Source organism: Elephas maximus, chromosome 27, assembly GCF_024166365.1.
Source record: "Elephas maximus indicus isolate mEleMax1 chromosome 27, mEleMax1 primary haplotype, whole genome shotgun sequence".
Classification (NCBI taxonomy): domain Eukaryota; kingdom Metazoa; phylum Chordata; class Mammalia; order Proboscidea; family Elephantidae; genus Elephas; species Elephas maximus.
The window spans coordinates 6,275,155-6,293,240 of NC_064845.1; the positions used below are offsets into that span (position 1 = coordinate 6,275,155).

At 44.1% G+C, this 18,086-nt stretch overlaps 1 protein-coding gene across 4 annotated transcripts in view; it reads left to right on the plus strand.

Annotated features, from left to right (window-relative positions):
* Positions 1 to 18,086, plus strand: part of UBP1 (upstream binding protein 1) — a 54,665-nt gene that overhangs the window by 34,387 nt on the left and 2,192 nt on the right. For 3 of the 4 annotated variants that reach the window (XM_049871129.1, XM_049871131.1, XM_049871132.1), the window contains 7 exons: positions 567 to 670; positions 1,754 to 1,808; positions 2,056 to 2,149; positions 5,071 to 5,161; positions 5,898 to 6,016; positions 7,601 to 7,743; positions 8,434 to 8,485. In XM_049871129.1, coding sequence (XP_049727086.1) covers positions 567 to 670; positions 1,754 to 1,808; positions 2,056 to 2,149; positions 5,071 to 5,161; positions 5,898 to 6,016; positions 7,601 to 7,743; positions 8,434 to 8,485 — 658 coding nt within the window. Of the gene's footprint in view, positions 1 to 566; positions 671 to 1,753; positions 1,809 to 2,055; positions 2,150 to 5,070; positions 5,162 to 5,897; positions 6,017 to 7,600; positions 7,744 to 8,408; positions 8,486 to 18,086 lie in introns of all 4 variants that reach the window. The other variant, XM_049871130.1, reaches the window with a different exon arrangement.

An 18,086-nucleotide genomic window follows, 5' to 3' on the forward strand; every position in this document is an offset into this window, starting at 1 on the left:
GGCAGGCGGTATCTTACACAGTTGACATATTTTGATGCTGGGCCTTTCAGTCTTACTTGGGGATTACTAATCTCAGGAGACAAGTGGTGAACATGGGCGCTGTGTGGCTGTTTGGGGAAGAGGACGGATGGGGGGGAGACCAGGTGGGCGGAGCCACTGTCTGTCAGGTGTTGCTTATGACTCTCTTCTCTCTCTGCTGCCTTAAACCTTGCTGGGGGCCTGCTGGGGGCTGAGATTTCACTAAGATTCTGGTATGGGGGGGTGAAAGTGTTTGAAAGCAAGCGGTACAAAAGTATCCATTTAAAATGCCTTTATAAATGTTTGCTGCTGTTACCACTTCAGGTCTTCCCTAAGACTAATCAGTACCTAGCTGCACACAGCAGGTAACATTTTTCTTTGCCACAGAGAAGTAAACTTGACCTGTTTCTGTGAGGTTGCTTGATGAGTGTCGAGTATCTTGCATTTTATGATCTTGCATTTGGCCAGACTAGAGAGTGAATAGCAGAAGTATTTCTTCCACAGACTGTAAAAGCATTTCACTGATTTCTTTCTGTTTCTGTCCTTAGTGTTCTCCATGGCCCGATACCCCCACAGCCTACGTGAATAACAGTCCTTCCGCAGCAGCGGCTTTCACCTCCCCCCCGCAGAGCACCTGCAGTGTCCCAGACAGGTACCTGGTTTACGTAGCTGTGTGGATAAGCTGACTGGTGCTCATGCGCCATGACTTCCCTTTCTCTCAGTCTACAGCAGCCTCTTTTTTGGTATACCTGAAGTATATAAAACCACAACAACCAAACCCATTGCCGATGAGTTAATTCTGACTCAGTGACCCTACGGGGTGCCCAAGGAGTGGCTGGTGGATTTGAACTGCTGACTTTTTGGTTAGCAGCCATAACTCTTAACCACTGCGCCACCAGGGCTCCACAGCAGAAGTGTACAGTCATGGGAAATACTGGCTACCTCAGTCCCAGAGGAGAATCCTTGTCTTTACCTGCCAGCCCGTCTGCTCCAGCCCCGCATGCCTCAGACGTTCACAGCTGTGGTAATTGTAGAAAAGGGGACATTCTGAAGTTAATAGCCGGCATATATTCTTTGTGAAGTAAAAACATTAATGGGGCTCATGGGTAAAGAGAGAAGGACAGTCAACACAATAAACCTCAATAACTGAGGTACAGGTGCAAAGGAAGGTGGTCGGATTCCCGGTGGAGTTGTTTTTCATTTTCCCTTTAGAAACACAGGGATAGTGGTACCGGTTAGTTTCTTTTGTTCTCTTGAATATCACTCTCTTTAATCATGGATATACGTACTAGCTAAAGGAGTAACTTTGGTATTTTGGCTTAGGATCATTATACCATTTCTTGCAGTTTGTTATTAGTTTTTTTTTTTTTTACAGTTATTTTCAGTTTAACTTATTTGATTTCTCATTTTTTTTTCCAACTAAAATGAATGAGTGTCTTTCATTTTCCTGGCACCCCTGGAGATAGTTAGCGGAGTGCTTTGGCCTCACAGAACCTGAATTTCTTGCGAGGACAGACGGAGAAGGAGGCACAGATTAAGACGTGCAGCCTCCAGTCTCTTGGTCTCATCACCACACTGACTTTGATCAGCTGTGGAACCGCTTGCTGCCCCCATACTGCTCTGTCCCAGTGTTGTCTCACGCTAAACTCACCTACTCGTGTAGCCTTTATTTATAATCTCGATTTTAAAATACAGATATAAAAATCATCCTTCCCTTTCTTTTCTCTTCTCCCAGCAATTCTTCTTCCCCAAATCATCAGGGAGATGGCGTCTCACAGGCCTCTGGTGAGGTGAGTGTCTTTTTCCTCACCTCTCCGCTGCTCTCAGGCCCCTGCATCTGCAAGGCTCTTACAGGCCTCTTGTCCTTGTGAGTCTCTAAGCAGTCAGACCCATGCTCTTCTGGGGTGTTTTTTATTTCAGAACTTGAGGATTTCTGTGTTTTGCTTACATGCTCTTCTTTATAATATGCCAAAAAGTTGGGTTATTTTTTGTAAGTTTAACTAGTTTCTTCTGTTTATACTCTTTGTTTGTTAACAGCAACTTCAGTCTTCAGCCACCATCCAGGAGACACAGCAGTGGCTGCTCAAAAACCGGTTCTCTTCCTACACAAGACTGTTTTCCAATTTTTCAGGTAAGTTTGTGTGTGTGTGTGTTTTATTTGTGCTTTTCTTAACCTTTATAATTTTTTTTCTTTTACTTTGAGATAATTATAGATTGACAAGTGGTTACACAGAAATGCACGGGGAGAGCCTGTGTGCCCTCCCCCAGGCCCCCCAGTGCTAACGTCTAGGGTACTTGTCATACCCCGTCGGGACTAGGGAGTTGACGTGGCACAGTCTAGATTTTACCAGATTGTGTGTGCACTTATTTGTGGGTGTGTACATAGTTCTGTACAATTTTCTTTTTCATTTTTTTAACTTTTAATTTTGAAATAATTACAGTTTTGCAGGAAGTTGCAGAGGTAGAACAGAGAAGCCCTATGTACCTAACTCAGTTTCTCCCAGTGGGATTACATCCTATGAAATCATTATGTAAAATTAAACCAGGAGGTTAAGCTGGGTACAGCGTGCGTCTGTCATTTCATCACATACGTTGATTTATGTAGCCAGCCCCACGGTTAAAACATAGAACTGTGCCATCAACTAAAGGTGTCCCTTCTGTCACCCCTGTGTAATCACACCCATGCCCCTCCCCCACCACGCCCAGCTCCTCGTAACTGCGGATCTGCTCTCTGTCTCTAGGAGCTTGTCTTTTTCAGAATGTTACCTAAATGGAATCCTACACTCTGTCACTTTCTGAGTTTGGCTTTTATCACTTAGCACAGTGCCCTTGAGATCCATCAATAGTTTGTTCCCTTTTACTGCCAAGTCCCATTCCGTGGTATGGGTGTACTCAGGACTTTTGTGTGCTTCAGCTTCCTTTTTTCTCACAGAGTAAGCTAAGGGAGCCTTTAGGTGGGATTTTAAAAGGGGTCAAGCAGTGCCTCCCTTAGGTGCCGCGATGGAAAAGCTGTTTAGAGGGACAGTAAGGACTGTGCCAGCCAGGTGGGTGGTGGAGGCAGGACTTCACAGACAGATCTGGCCCTGGGGCCCTTTCCCTGACACATCCCGGCAGGCATGTCCTGAGAAACCCTGGGCCCTGATACAGTGGCAGTCAGCTTCCTTCGCCTCCTGTGCTGTGGGGCCAGAAGAGAGCAGCTCAAGCCCTTTGGAAAGACAGAGCCTATGTGCACGTTCTCGGCCTTGAGGATGCTCGATTTCACAAGGAACATTGTTTCTTACTGTGTCAGCTGTTGACTGCAGTGTCCATACGGTGTTAGAGTTAAAGCACCAGATGGAGGTCACCTGCTGGCTGGGTCCCATTTCTCTGTGATTAAGTAAGGCCTTTTATGTGTGAAAAGCCAGAATCTGTAAAATCTCAGTGGAGGAACACGGAAGGCAGATGAAGAGTGTAGCACATAGGAAAAGTTGACAGTTGGCACAGAGGGTGGCTTTGGGTTACTGCTGTTACCATAGGAGCACACGTGTTCCTGTCATCATAGCAGTGTAGGTGTTCCCGGAACCATAGGAACGCACACGTCTCATCATAGGAGCATATGTGTTCCTGTTTCATAGGGAGGGCACTTGTTGGCCATCATCATAGGAGCACACGTGTTCCCCTTACCATAGGGAGGATACGTGCTCTTGTTATCATAGGGAGGGTGCGTGTTCCCGTTGTCATACAGAGCATATGTGTCTGTATCTGGAGAGTATCTGTCACTGAGTAGTGGTCTCCATGGTCCTGCCCTTTTTCCTCACCCTGTGAGCTTCCTCCGGGGTTGTCACATCTGTGGACACACAGTGCTGACAAGAGAACAGTGAGGAGGAGAGGGGGTTCCTGTCCTGGCCCTTGTGGGCACTCACATTTCAGGAAGCGTCCGTGCCTGTATGGGTGAAGGGTGCACGCACCACATCTTCAAGGGTGCGTGGTAGTGGGTCCTGGTGGACGGATGAGAGAGCCTCTCTCCTTCCCTGCCTCCATCAGTATTCATGGGAGATGTGCTTCTTTGGTCTTTTTTTCTCCTACAGACTACAAAGGTATTAGGCCCTCACATTTGAGCCCTTAAAAACAGGAGAACCCTGTCAGTCATCTCATTATGTACCTGAGGGGGTGTTTAGCATATGGAAATCACACCTTAATCTCAAAGGGCATCTTAGTTTCCCCAATAAACTGCATCACGGGTGTTAAAAAGAAGGTTAACATCAAAGGTAAACACAAGGTTAGCATCAAACGTGGAGAGCAGGGTGTGATGGGCCCCGTGTAACCACCCCCTCCCCCCGCTTCAGCAGTGACCTGACTCTGGTCAGTCTTGCTCCTCCGCTGTTCCTTACCCTTCTGTCTTCTTTTAAAGTAAATCCTAGACACCTCGTCGTCTACACTCGCGGAAGTCTTCAGGTACAATGTGCAGGTCTCTGCAGTTTAAGCCAATAGGAAAGCTTAATGTGAAACAGCGTTCATGTTAAGACGGGCTGCCGTGATGGAGTTAGGATGTTACAGACTGACCGTATGTTGCATTTACAGCAAAAAGAGGCTGAGTTCTGGCTCTGCCAGCTATACTTGTACGACTTTGGACAAGTCCCCAATATTCTGGACTTCCATTTCTTTCCTTTTTGGAAAATAAAGTATTGACTGGTCTGGATGATTTGAGAGTTGAGTAATCTGGAGTCACAGTCATGCTTATTCACACACTCAAAGCCCAACCACGGAACAAGGTAGGCAATGAAACCCTGTGTTGGGGACAGTCCTGTTGGCCCCGCCTGTTGACGTCATCCACCAGCCTCTCTGTTCTCAGCTCTGTCCTGATACAGGACAGAAGGAGGCAGCACTTTCACGGGCCGTGCGGGACAGACGGTGTGTATGCATTTGTGTTGTCCACCTGTATGTGTCTGCTGAGGACACCTGAGGTGGTCGTGAAGGACATTTAATTAACTGTACAAATACAGAGGCCAGCAGAGCAGCCAATTCTGATAGTCGTTCTTCCATTTTGTTGAGAGAAGTCTTTGTGTTCTCCAGGTGCCGACTTACTAAAACTGACAAAAGAGGACCTGGTACAAATCTGTGGTGCGGCCGATGGGATTCGGCTCTATAATTCACTGAAGTCAAGGTAAAACACTGTGCTTCAAGGGAGTGGTTGTGCGTGAAATGAGAATGTACCTTCTTCGCGTGGGGAGTGTGGGCAGGACGTCTTTCCACGCTGGGCTGGCGCGTGCCCGCGTGCGCTCACGAGGAGACTGTTCTGTGTACACCTTCAGGCAGGCCCAGATTTGATGCAGGCACTGATGAGGCAGAGGTAGACCATAGGACTGGTAGACATGCACATGGCAGGACTCATTTCTTGAAGACGACTGGGTCTGTTGCCAAGAAAGCAAAACTTCTCATTTAGGTGAGCTCTACACAATCTGGTTTTCAAGGTCGTGGCTACTTAACAGTTATTAAAAATGTAAACTTTTAACTGTGAATTAGAATGATAGAACCGTAAACCATGCTGGCTTTTCAGATCCGTTTGCTGTCATTGCTATTTCTAGACTTGTGGTGTCAGAGTTCCATTAAAACTGAATCTTACTAATTCTCAATTGCTGACTTAATCTTGAAACTGAAATTTACCAGCATCTGACAGACCGTCTCAGTGGTTTAGAGTCTGGGTCGTCAGATTAGACCACCTGTGACAGTCGGTGTGAGGTGTGTGGCTTTGATAGTCTTACTAGTAAATGACTGTGTATAATGATACAACACTGTAAAGTTCTCATAAGGAATAGAATTCAGATGCCTGTAGCCAGTCCCTGCACCTGCCGTGAGACAACTTTCTCCTCTAGGCTCATGAGTACATCTTCTGATTGCAGGTCGGTTAGGCCTCGGTTAACCATCTACGTCTGCCAGGAGCAGCTGGGCGGCACAGTGCTGCCCGGGCAGCAGCAGGCTGCAGGCAGTGGAGGCGACAGTGGCAGTGGGACACCCCACGGTGGGTATCGAGGGCGTCTCAACTCCTGTGGCTCCACGTCTGAGACCGTGAGACAGAAACGGGCAGCCCTGAGTGGGGCTCCAAAGGCCCCTTTCTCGTCCGGCCTGGCCCGGTTGCTGCTACGGGAGCAGGGAGGCAGCAGCTCTCAGAGAAGGGGAACGACAGCTCCTCGGTTATCTCAGCCGCGCTCGCGGCTCTTACGTGCAGCTCCTTATGCCAGAGATAGCCAGAGACTGGCTTGAGTGCTTTAGGGTCTTGCTCTGGCTTTTTTTTTTTTTAATCTCACAGTTATTGAAATGATGAATGTGACATTGACAGCTTGTCAAGGAAGCGTGAGGGTTTTCTTTTTCCCCGATTTACTGACTGGGGAGAATATGTCTTATAATATCACGTGTGTGCAAAGATGCACCTGCGTGAAGTACTGGGTGTGTGGACTTGTCGCTGATGCGACCAGTGTCCTGGGCGGGCAGCACCGTGGGCCCGTGTGGGGTCCGGTGCATGTTCAGGCGTCACTGGAAATAGGCTCTTAGGTAATTTTCTGTCCGAGTGTGGGAGCGCCTCTCATCCTGAGGGTTTTCCTTAATAACTGTATGATGCAGTGCTGGATTAAAAAAAAAAAATAGGGCAGAGAAATAATTCTGGCCCCCCCGCTACTTCTAAATATGGTCCTTAAAAAAAAAAAAAAAGCCAAAAAACTTCTTGTATTTGTTTTCTTATTTGTAATGTGGATACATGGTAAGATCTCCCTCCTCCCACATTCTGCAATAGGATAAGAACACGTGCTTGGAACTTTTCAGGGAAAGATGTGTTAGGGAACTCTAAGAGGCAGCTGTTTGCTTTAACAGTGGGTAGGAAAGGACTTAGAATACCTTGTGATGTGAATTGGACTCAGAATTTGTAAGGAAACATCACTGTTTTGAGCTTTTCCATTTGGAAATATTTTGACTGCATTCAAAATTCATATTTTGAAATTTTAAGACTTAGAATACAAATCGTTAGTTTTCTTATGGTTTCTTTTATATTCATGTTTTTAATTATATTTTTTTGCGGGGGAGAGTACAGACGGCTTTTATTTCTTAGGATAAATTCTCAGTAGTGAGATTACCGCATCAACAGCCGTGACGCTTACAGGGCTATTTCTATGTACTGCCAGAGCTACACGTCGCTTTCTTCAGGGGAGTTCGCACCTGTAGAATCCTCCCAGGGTTCTGCAGCCATTATCACACCCTAGTTTTAGCTTTGTCACCTCCCAGGAGATCCCCGTGCCCGTTGACAGAGCCTTTGAGTACATGAAACTCCATGCTCACTGCAGGAAGATTTAAATACAGATAAAACGTAAAACCTCAACTCCTGTAATAGAGAGATGGCTGCTCGTGTTTATTAAGTGGCGCGTGAGCACAGATACTCAGTGCATCCTGGTATCTCAGAATAGATGGAGGGTCAGGGAGATTTGAGGGCAGTAAGACAGGACAATGTTGTTGTTATTATATATATCGGTACTTTGAAAGGTGTGATCTTCCTATAGACCAGGAGCAAACAAATCAAAGATTCCTGTTAAAATGCTGTTCTTGTTTTTTATTTCAGTTTATCATGCAATCTACTTGGAAGAAATGCTTGCCTCAGAAGTTGCTCGAAAACTTGCGTTGGTGTTTAATATTCCTTTGCACCAAATTAACCACGTTTACAGACAGGGTCCCACTGGTATTCACATTCTTGTTAGCGATCAGGTAAATAGAACGCCCTTCCACTCGGCCCTGGTATTTACACCAATTATGTACTTCTCCACGTATCGTTGTAGAACTGTAGAAAAATTCTCTGAACTCGTTTGCAAATACTCACGAAGGTCCTTTTCAAAGAGTTAAGGATCGGAACTTAAGAATTTATAACCAAGAGCTTCGAGCATCCTAGTGATACGAGGAATACAAGTCAAGGGAAACGGTAGCTCCCCTGAGGCCCCGTTTAAACGGAGACGCCGGGACTCTGCTCCAGGCTTTGCCCCGACTGATGTCACCAGGCGCTGGGATGTGTTCTCTGTTACTTGAGGACTGCTTTTAAAGATGAGAAGGACAGTTTTCCCTCTGGTGGTTAATGACAAGCAGTAATAGAAAAGCACTTTTATGAAACGAGTTTGTTAGTAATTACTTACAGGGCCCGCTGCCCAGGGGCTCCCGGCTGATGGGCTGGACCTCTGTCTGGGCGGGCAGAGCCGGCCCAGCCATGCAGGGCAGTGGGCTTGCATTTCCGCTGCTTCACGTGCCATCCATAAGTTGGCATGTCAGCCAGCAACTCCTGAACCTGTGCAAGAACTATACGTGATGATGACATTTTCCTTTAACTGCTAATTTTAATCTTTCCAGTCAGTTAAGAGCAGACAACTGAATTTTAGTTACAGGGGTGCATCTGCTTTATCTTTCCAGATGGTTCACAACTTTGAAGACGAGAGCTGTTTTTCCTTCTCCACAGTGAAAGGTACTCTGCATGGGCGTGAGTCTTAGGGTGCTGGAGTCTGAAAGACAACGTGTGCCTGTAATCAGCAGCCCTCTTGTGTGTTTACTTTTGAAAATGCTAGCTTTACTAATTTTAAGAAAAGAGTTTTAAAAATGAACCAAGAATATTTCTAGTGACTGTAACAGAAATGAACTAACCGATAGGGAAGAAGAGCCAGTCCTTCTAGATGGCTGGAAGGAATCTCAGTTCTTTCCGCCAGCGTTTCCCTGAGCCCCTTCTGTCAGTCACCGTGCTTTTAGAGTAGTTAGCTCAGGACAGAACAGGCAGAGCTCCTCAGTTCAGGGAACTCCTGCTCTAGTGGGAAAATCAAACCAAAGTTGGCCAACAGGTACACGTAATTACAGTTTTTGTTTTGTTTTAGGTGAAAGTTTACAGCGCTAGTCATTCAAAAATTTATACACAAATTGTTTTGTGACATTGGTTGCAATCCCCGCAATTTTTTCAGCACTCTCCTCCTTTCTCTGCCCACCCCAGGTTCCTCATAATCCATTCGCCCAGCTTTCCTGTCCCTTCCTGCCTTCTTGTCATTGTTTTTGGGCAGGTGCCGTCCACTTGTTTCGTGACTTGATTGAACCAAGTGGCAGTGTTCCTCATGCGTGTTACTGTTTTATAGGCCTGTCTAACCTTTGGCTGAAAGGTGGACTTTGGGAGTGGCTTCCATTCTGAGTTAGCAGGGGGTTTGGGGGCCATAGTTTCGGGGCTTCCTCCAGTCTCCGTCAGACCAGTAAGTCTGGTCTTTTTTTGTGAATTTGAATTTTGTTCTACATTTTTCTCCCACTCTGTCTGGGACCCTCTTTTGTGATCCCTGTAGGAGCAGTTGGTGATGGTAGCTGGGCACCATCTAGTTTTGAGCTCAGGCTGGGGAGGAGACTGGTACATGTGGTCCATTGGTCCTTCGGACTGACTTCCCTCGTGTTTTTGGTTTTCTTCATTCTCCGTTGGTCCAGATGGAATGGAACCTTAGGTGGCCCACTCGCAAGCTTTTAAGACCCCAGGTGCTACTCACAAAGTGGGATGTAGGACATTGTCTTTATGAACTATGGTTGGTATGACTGCAGTGGGTATGCCAGTTGACCTAGATGTCCCCTTAGACCCTGTTCCCCATCCCTCAGCACTAATAACTCGGTCCCTCAAGGTGTTTGTTTGGATGTGTCTAGGAAGGTTCTATGACTTTTGCCTTGGTCAGGTTGTATTGACTTCCCCTATGTTGTGTGTTATCTTTCCCTTCACTTGTCTACTATCTAGTTAGTGATTTTTCCTCCGTACCCCTCCCGTTCCTCATAACCATCAAAGATTGTTTCTTTCTGTGTGTAAACCTTTCCTTGGGTTTTTATAATAGTGGTTCTGTACAATATTTGTCCTTTTGTGATTGACTTATTTCACTCACCCTAATGCCCTCCAGATTCACCTGTGTTGTGAGATGTTTTGTGGATTCATCAATGCTCTTTATCGTTGTGTAGTATTCCATTGTGTGTATGTACCATAATTTGTTTATCCGTTCATCTGTTGATGGGCACCTAGTGTGTTTCCATCTTTTTGCTGTTGTGAATAATGCTGCAGTGAACATGGGTATGCTTATGTCTGTTCATGTGACGATTCTTATTTCTCTAGGATATAATCCTAAGAGTGGGATTGCTGATCGTCTATTTCTAGCTTTTTAAGGAGGCGCCATATCATTTTACACAGTGGTTGTACCGTTTTACATTCCCACCAGCAGTCCATAAGAGTTCCAGTCTCCCCGCAATCTTTCTGACATTTGTTATTTTCTTTTTTTTTTTTTGCCAGTAATGTCAGGGTGAGGGTGTCTCGTAGTTTGATTTCCATTTCTCAAATGGCAAATGATCGTGAGCATTTCCTCATGTATCTATTAGCTGTCTGAATGTCTTCTTTGGTGAAGTGCCTGTTAATATCCTTTGCCCATTTTTTTTAGTTGGGTTATTCGTCGTCTTACTGTTGAGGTGTTTTGAAGTATTCTGGAGATTTTAGAGATTAAACCCTTGTCAGATATGTCATAGCCAAGATTTTTTCTCCAATCTGCAGGTTTTTTTATTCTTCTAGTGAAGTCTTGATGAGTGTTAAACTTTTAGGAACTCCCATTTATGAAGTTTCTCTTCTGGTGTTTGTGCGTTGTTAATCATGGTTCATATTCTCTTTATGCCATGTACTAGGGTCCCTAATGTTGTCCCTGTTTTTTCTTTCATGATCATTATCATTTTATGTTTAGGTCTCTGTTCCATCATGAGTTGGTTTTCATGTAAGGTGTAAGATACAGGTCCTGTTTCTTTTTTTTTTTTTTTAACGGATGGACATTAATTATAAATATCTTGAGTGCCATGAAGGAGTGAGACAGTGTGGGGTGCTTATGAAGGAATCCAGGTCAGGGGATAGGAGGCGGTCAGGAAAGACTTCTCTGAGGAGGGATCATGAATGCTGAGAATTGAAGAGTGAGGAGGAGCCAGCCAAGTGAGGAGCCTTCCAAGGCTGTGTATGGCAGTGTGCATGGAGATAGCTTGGCTTATTTAAGGCCTGAAAGATGACCAGTGTAGCTGTTGTGGGAGTGGCAAGCAGAGCAAGGTGGGGCAAAGCAGGAGGCAAGGTCTGGTATGTGCAGGACCTGGTACTGATTGAAGTCAGTGAGGTGGTCTGAACAGGGAGGAAGAAGGATCACCCTGACTGCTCTGTGGAGACAATGAGAAGATGGCACACTGGAGGCAGAAGGCGTCATCCCTGCGAGGTGATGGTGGCCCACAGATCATAGGGCCCCACGCGGCTCCACATTTGAGAGGGGGGAGCCTGTGACCCTGGTTTTCTGGGGAGAGCAGCTGGGTAAAGGGTAGTCCCATTAAAGAGGTAGGTAGGGCTGAGAAAAAGCAGTCAGGAGCTCTGTTGTGGGCATGTAGAAATGTCAGGTAGGCAGTTAGTGGTGTCAGTCCACAGCTCAGAGAGGCCTGAACTCGAGATGTGAATTTGGACGTCTTCAGCGTAGCAGTACTGACCCAAAGCCACAGGAATAGTCAGTCTTTTACAGAGTGAAGGTGGAAAGAGGGCTTTAGATGGGCCTCAGGTGGGTTCCAATATTAAAAGCTTGGATAGAAGAGGGATTTTTTAATGTATAATTGTTTTCGGAGATGAGACCACACACTCAGGCTTTTAAAAGTCAGGCCGTAGAGACTAGTTACTCGTGGCAACGGGAGAAGCGGCACTGGATGTGGAGGTGGTGAGCACAGCACCACAAAGTAACAACGAGTGTTGAGCACATATGGGATGTGGACAAACTGTGAGAAATGGAACTTAGGTCAGCGAACAATTTCGTGGAAATTGTCACCTGGGAACCTAACTTGCTGTGTAACTTCCACCAAAAACTCATTTAAAAAAAAAAAAAAAAAAAGTGGGTTAAGGTCCGAATCCAGCCTTCACATAAACTTTCCTGGCCTTCACACTAGAAGGGAGCAGCCCCAACAGTGCTGAACTCGGGATGGCCCTTGGAGCCTGACGTGGTACAGATGCCATCAAGCTTACCCCAAGGCTGAGTTTTCATCATGAGCTGCTTGGCTTTGTCTTCTACTTTTAAAACCATCTTTGGCTTAGTGCCCTTCTGCTCAGATTGTCTAAAAGAGGAAATTTATACTAGAATTGTATGGTGTTCTGTTACACTGTTCGACGTAGGTTTCTCCCTCCAGTGTTAGTTGACTGTTTTTTTAGACTTTTGTCTTCCTGAAACAGTTCATTTGTTCTTTGACGAATGGTTATATTGCTGCTTCTCACCATTTACTGAGAAACACAAGGCCATCAAGCAAAAAAAGTAATACTTTTTTTTTAATGTTTGGGGTCTTCCTCTGAGGAGTTCCAAAATATTTCCCAGAAAAGATGGCTGCAAGCATTTATATCTATATATATCTATAGATACATATATATACACACACACACACGTATGTATTTTTAATTGCGCTTTAGGTGAAAGCTTATAGAGCAAATTAGTTTCTTATTAAACAATATACAAATTGTTTTGTAACACTGGTTGCCAAACCTGTGATGTGTCAACACCCCCTTTTCCACCCTGGGTTCCCCGTTTCCATTCACCCAGTTTTCGGGTCCCTTCCTGCCGCCTTGTGTTTGCTTTTGGGCAAGTAACGCCCGTTTAGTCTCATACACACGACTGAACTACAAAGCACGTTCCTCACACATGTTACTGTTTTATAGACCTGTCTAATCTTTGGCTGAAGGGTGAATTTTGGGGGTAACTTCGCTTCTGAGTTTGCAAGGTGGCTGGGGCCCATACTCTTGGGATTTCTTCAATCTCTGTCAGACTGGTAAGTCTGGTCTCTCTTTCTGAATTTGAGTTTTGCTCTGTATTTTTTCCTGCTCTGTCTGGGACCCTCTAATTGTGTTCCCAGTCAAAGCAGTCGGTGGTGGACGCTGTGGTCCTTGTGGTCCATTAGTCCTTTGGACTAGTATTTATGTCCCTTGTATCTTTGGTTTTCTTCATTTTCCTTTGCTCCAGACTGGATGGGACCAATAGGTGTATTCTAGATGGCCACTCACTGGCATTTAAGATCCTAGATGCTAGTCCCTGAAGTCGGACGTAGAACGTTTTCTTTATGAACTATGTTATGCCCATCGATCTTGATGTCCACCGAGACCATGATCTCCAGCTCTCAGCCCAGTAACTCGGTCCCTTCAGGGAGTTTGGAGGCGTCTGTGAAGTTTCTGTGACTATGCTTTGGTCAGTCAGGTTGTGCTGACTAACCCGTTTTGTGTGCTGTGTTTTCCTTCACCAAAGTTAACACTTGCCTACTATCTAGTCGGAAAACCGTGGTGGTGTAGTGGTTAAATGCCACGGCTGCTAACGAAGAGGTCGGCAGTTCGAATGCGCCAGGCGTTCCTTGGAAACTCTGTCAGGCAGTTCTACTCTGTCCTATAGGATCGCTATGAGTCGGAATTGACTCGGCGGCAGTGGCTTTGGTTTTTGGTACTATATAATTAGTCATCTCCCCTCCTCACCACTCCCCTTGCTCGTAACCATCAAAGATTCTTTCTGTGTGTAAACTTTCTTGGGTTTTTTTAATACTGGTCTCGTACGATATTTGTCCTTTTGTGATTGACTTATGTCACTCACCATAATGACCTCCAGATTCATCCATGTTGTGAGATGTTTTGTGGATTCATCTTTGTTCTTATTGTGTAGTATCCCATTGTGTGTATGTAACATTATTTATCTATCCTTTTGTTGATGAGCACTTAGGTTGTTTCTGTCTTTTTGCTATTGAAAATAATGCTGCAGTGAACGTGGGTGTGTGTTTGTCCATTTGTGTGAGGCCTCTTTTAGGATATATTCTTAGGACTGGGATTGTATGGTATTTCTAGCTTTTTAAGGAAGCGCCGTATTGTTTTCCATAGTGGTTGTACTGTTTACACTCTCATCATAGTGGTTGTACTCTTTCCATTCTTACCAGCAGTACATAAGAGTTCCAGTCTCCCCACACCACTCCAACATTTGTTATTTTCTGCATTTTGTATTATTGCCAGTAATGTTGGGGTGACATAGCTCACTATAGTTTTGATCTGCATTTCTCTAATGGCAAATGATCATGGGCATTCAGTGTCTTCTTTTGTGACACGTCTCCATATCCTTTGTCCATTTTTTATTTTATTTATTTATTTATTAACTTTTATTAAGCTTCAAGTGAACGTTTACAAATCCAATCAGTCTGTCACATAGAAGTTTACATACATCTTACTCCGTACTCCCACCTGCTCTCCCCCTATTTTCAGCCCTTTCAGTCTCTGCTTTCGTGACAATTTTGCCAGCTTCCCTCTCTCTCTATCCTCCCATCCCCCCTCCAGACAAGAGATGCCAACACAGTCTCGAGTGTCGACCTGATATAATTAGCTCACTCTTCATCAGCGTCTCTCTCCCACCCACTGACCAGTCCCTTTCATGTCTGATGAGTTGTCTTCGGGGATGGTTCCTGTCCTGTGCCAACAGAAGGTCTGGGGACCATGGCCGCCGGGATTCCTCTAGTCTCAGTCAGACCATTAAGTCTGGTCTTTCTATGAGAATTTGGGGTCTGCATCCCACTGATCTCCTGCTCCCTCAGGAGTTCTCTGTTGTGCTCCCTGTCAGGGCAGTCATCGATCGTGGCCGGGCACCAACTAGTTCTTCTGGTCTCAGGATGATGTAGGTCTCTGGATCATGTGGCCCTTTCTGTCTCTTGGGCTCTTAGTTGTCGTGTGACCTTGGTGTTCTTCATTTTCCTTTGCTCCAGGTGGGTTGAGACGAATTGCTGCATCTTAGATGGCCGCTTGTTAGCATTTAAGACCCCAGACGCCACATTTCAAAGTGGGATGCAGAATGTTTTCATAACAGAATTATTTTGCCAGTTGACTTAGAAGTCCCCTCAAACCATGGTCCCCAGACCCCTGCCCTTGCTCCGCTGGCCTTTGAAGCATTCATTTTATCCCGGAAACTTCTTTGCTTTTGGTCCAGTCCAATTGAGCTGACCTTCCCTGTATTGAGTGTTGTCCTTCCCTTCACCTAAAGCAGTTCTTATCTACTGATTAATCAATAAAAAACCCTCTCCCTCCCTCCCTCCCTCCCCCCCTCGTAACCACAAAAGTATGTGTTCTTCTCAGTTTTTACTATTTCTCAAGATCTTACAATAGTGGTCTTATACAATATTTGTCCTTTTGCCTCTGACTAATTTCGCTCAGCATAATGCCTTCCAGGTTCCTCCATGTTATGAAATGTTTCACAGATTCGTCACCGTTCTTTATCGATGCGTAGTATTCCATTGTGTGAATATACCACAATTTATTTACCCATTCATCCGTTGATGGGCACCTTGGTTGCTTCCAGCTTTTCGCTATTGTAAACAGAGCTGCAATAAACATGGGTGTGCATATATCTGTTTGTGTGAAGGCTCTTGTATCCCTAGGGTATATTCCGAGGAGTGGGATTTCTGGGTTGTATGGTAGTTCTATTTCTAACTGTTTAAGATAACGCCAGATAGATTTCCAAAGTGGTTGTACCATTTTACATTCCCACCAGCAGTGTATAAGAGTTCCAATCTCTGCGCAGCCTCTCCAACATTTATTATTTTGTGTTTTTTGGATTAATGCCAGCCTTGTTCGTGTGAGATGGAATCTCATCGTAGTTTTAATTTGCATTTCTCTAATGGCTAATGATCGAGAGCATTTTCTCATGTATCTGTTGGCTGCCTGAATATCTTCTTTAGTGAAATGTGTGTTCATATCCTTTGCCCACTTCTTGATTGGGTTGTTTGTCTTTTTGTGGTTGAGTTTTGACAGAATCATGTAGATTTTAGAGATCAGGCGCTGGTCGGAGATGTCATAGCTGAAAATTCTTTCCCAGTCTGTAGGTGGTCTTTTTACTCTTTTGGTGAAGTCTTTAGATGAGCATAGGTGTTTGATTTTTAGGAGCTCCCAGTTATCTGGTTTCTCTTCATCATTTTTGGTAATGTTTTGTATTCTGTTTATGCCTTGTATTAGGGCTCCTAGGGTTGTCCCTGTTTTTTCTTCCATGATCTTTATCGTTTTAGTCTTTAAGTCATTGATCCACTTGGAGTTAGTTTTTGTGCATGGTGTGAGGTATGGGTCCTGTTTCATTTTTTTGCAAATGGATATCCAGTTATGCCAGCACCATTTGTTAAAAAGACTATCTTTTCCCCAATTAACTGACACTGGTCCTTTGTCAAATATCAGCTGCTCATACGTGGATGGATTTATATCTGGGTTCTCAATTCTGTTCCATTGGTCTATGTGCCTGTTGTTGTACCAGTACCAGGCTGTTTTGACTACTCTAGCTGTATAATAGGTTCTGAAATCAGGTAGAGTGAGGCCTCCCACTTTCTTCTTCTTTTTCAGTAATGCTTTGCTTATCCGGGGCTTCTTTCCCTTCCATATGAAATTGGTGATTTGTTTCTCTATCCCCTTAAAATATGACATTGGAATTTGGATCGGAAGTGCGTTATATGTATAGATGGCTTTTTGTAGAATAGACATTTTTACTATGTTAAGTCTTCCTATCCATGAGCAGGGTATGTTCTTCCACTTAAGTATGTCCTTTTGAATTTCTTGTAGTAGAGCTTTGTAGTTTTCTTTGTATAGGTCTTTTACATCCTTGGTAAGATTTATTCCTAAGTATTTTATCTTCTTGGGGGCTACTGTGAATGGTATTGATTTGGTCATTTCCTCTTCGGTGTTCTTTTTGTTGATGTAGAGGAATCCAAGTGATTTTTGTATGTTTATTTTATAACCTGAGACTCTGCCAAACTCTTCTATTAGTTTCAGTAGTTTTCTGGAGGATTCCTTAGGGTTTTCTGTGTATCTTTGCCCATTTTTTAAATGGATTGTCTTTCGTTGTTGAGGTATCATACAGATTTTAGAGATTAGACCTTAGGTGGGTACGTCATAGCTAAAAGTTTTTCCCAGTCTGTAGGTTCTTTTTTTAAACTCTTTTTAGTGAAGTCTTTTGATGAGCACATAGTGTTTAATTTTTAGAAGAACCCAGATACCTAGTTTACTTTTTGGTCTTTGTGTATTGTTAGTTATGGTTTGTATTCTATTTATGCTGTGTATTAGGGCCCCTTGCTATAGCATTGGAGCCCTGGTGGCGCAGTGGTTAAGAGCTCAGCTGCTAACCAAAAGGGCACCAGTTTGAATCCTTCAGCTGCTCCTCGGAAACCCTATGGGGCAGTTCTACTCCTATCCTGTAGGGTTGCTATGAGTCGGAATCGACCTGATAGCAACAAGTTTATTACAGCGTTGATCCTAGTTTTTTCTTCCATGATCTTTATCATTTTAAGTTTTATATTTAGATCTTCCATTCATTTTGAGTTAGTTTTTGTGCATAGTGTGAGGTATGAGTTCTGTTTTTTACAGGTGGACATCCAGTTTTACCAGCACCATTTGGTTGGGTTTTGTTAAAAAGGCTGTCTTTTCCTCATTTAATGGACTTTGTCAAAGATCAGATGACCATAGGCGGATGGATTTACACCTGGGTTCTCAATTCTGTTCCACTGGTCAATATGTCTGTTGTTTTTCCATTACCGGGCTGTTTTAACTTCCATAGCTATGGCCACTCTGTAGTGTGAGGACTCCTACTTTGTTCTTCGATAATGCTTTACCTATCTGTGGCCTCTTTCCATATAATGATTTGTTTTTTCATCTCATTAAAGAATCCTGTTGGTATGTGAATAGGGATATTGTAGATCACTTTGAGTAGAATTGACATTTTCACCATATTGATTTTTGTAAATCTCTTCTGGTTTCTTACTGTAGTATATTGTAGTTTTCTTTGTATAGATACTTTACATCCCTGGTTAGATTTATTCCTATGTATTTTATTTTGAGGGGGCTATTTTTTTTTTATTATTATTATTATAAATGGTGGTATTGTTTTATTGATTTCGTTTTCATAGTTCTCTTTATTGGAGTATAGGAATCCAACTGATTTTTATATATTTATCTTGTATCCTGCTACTGCTGAATCTGTTCCAGTAGTTTTCTTGAGGTGTCTTTAGGATTCTCTATGTATATATAG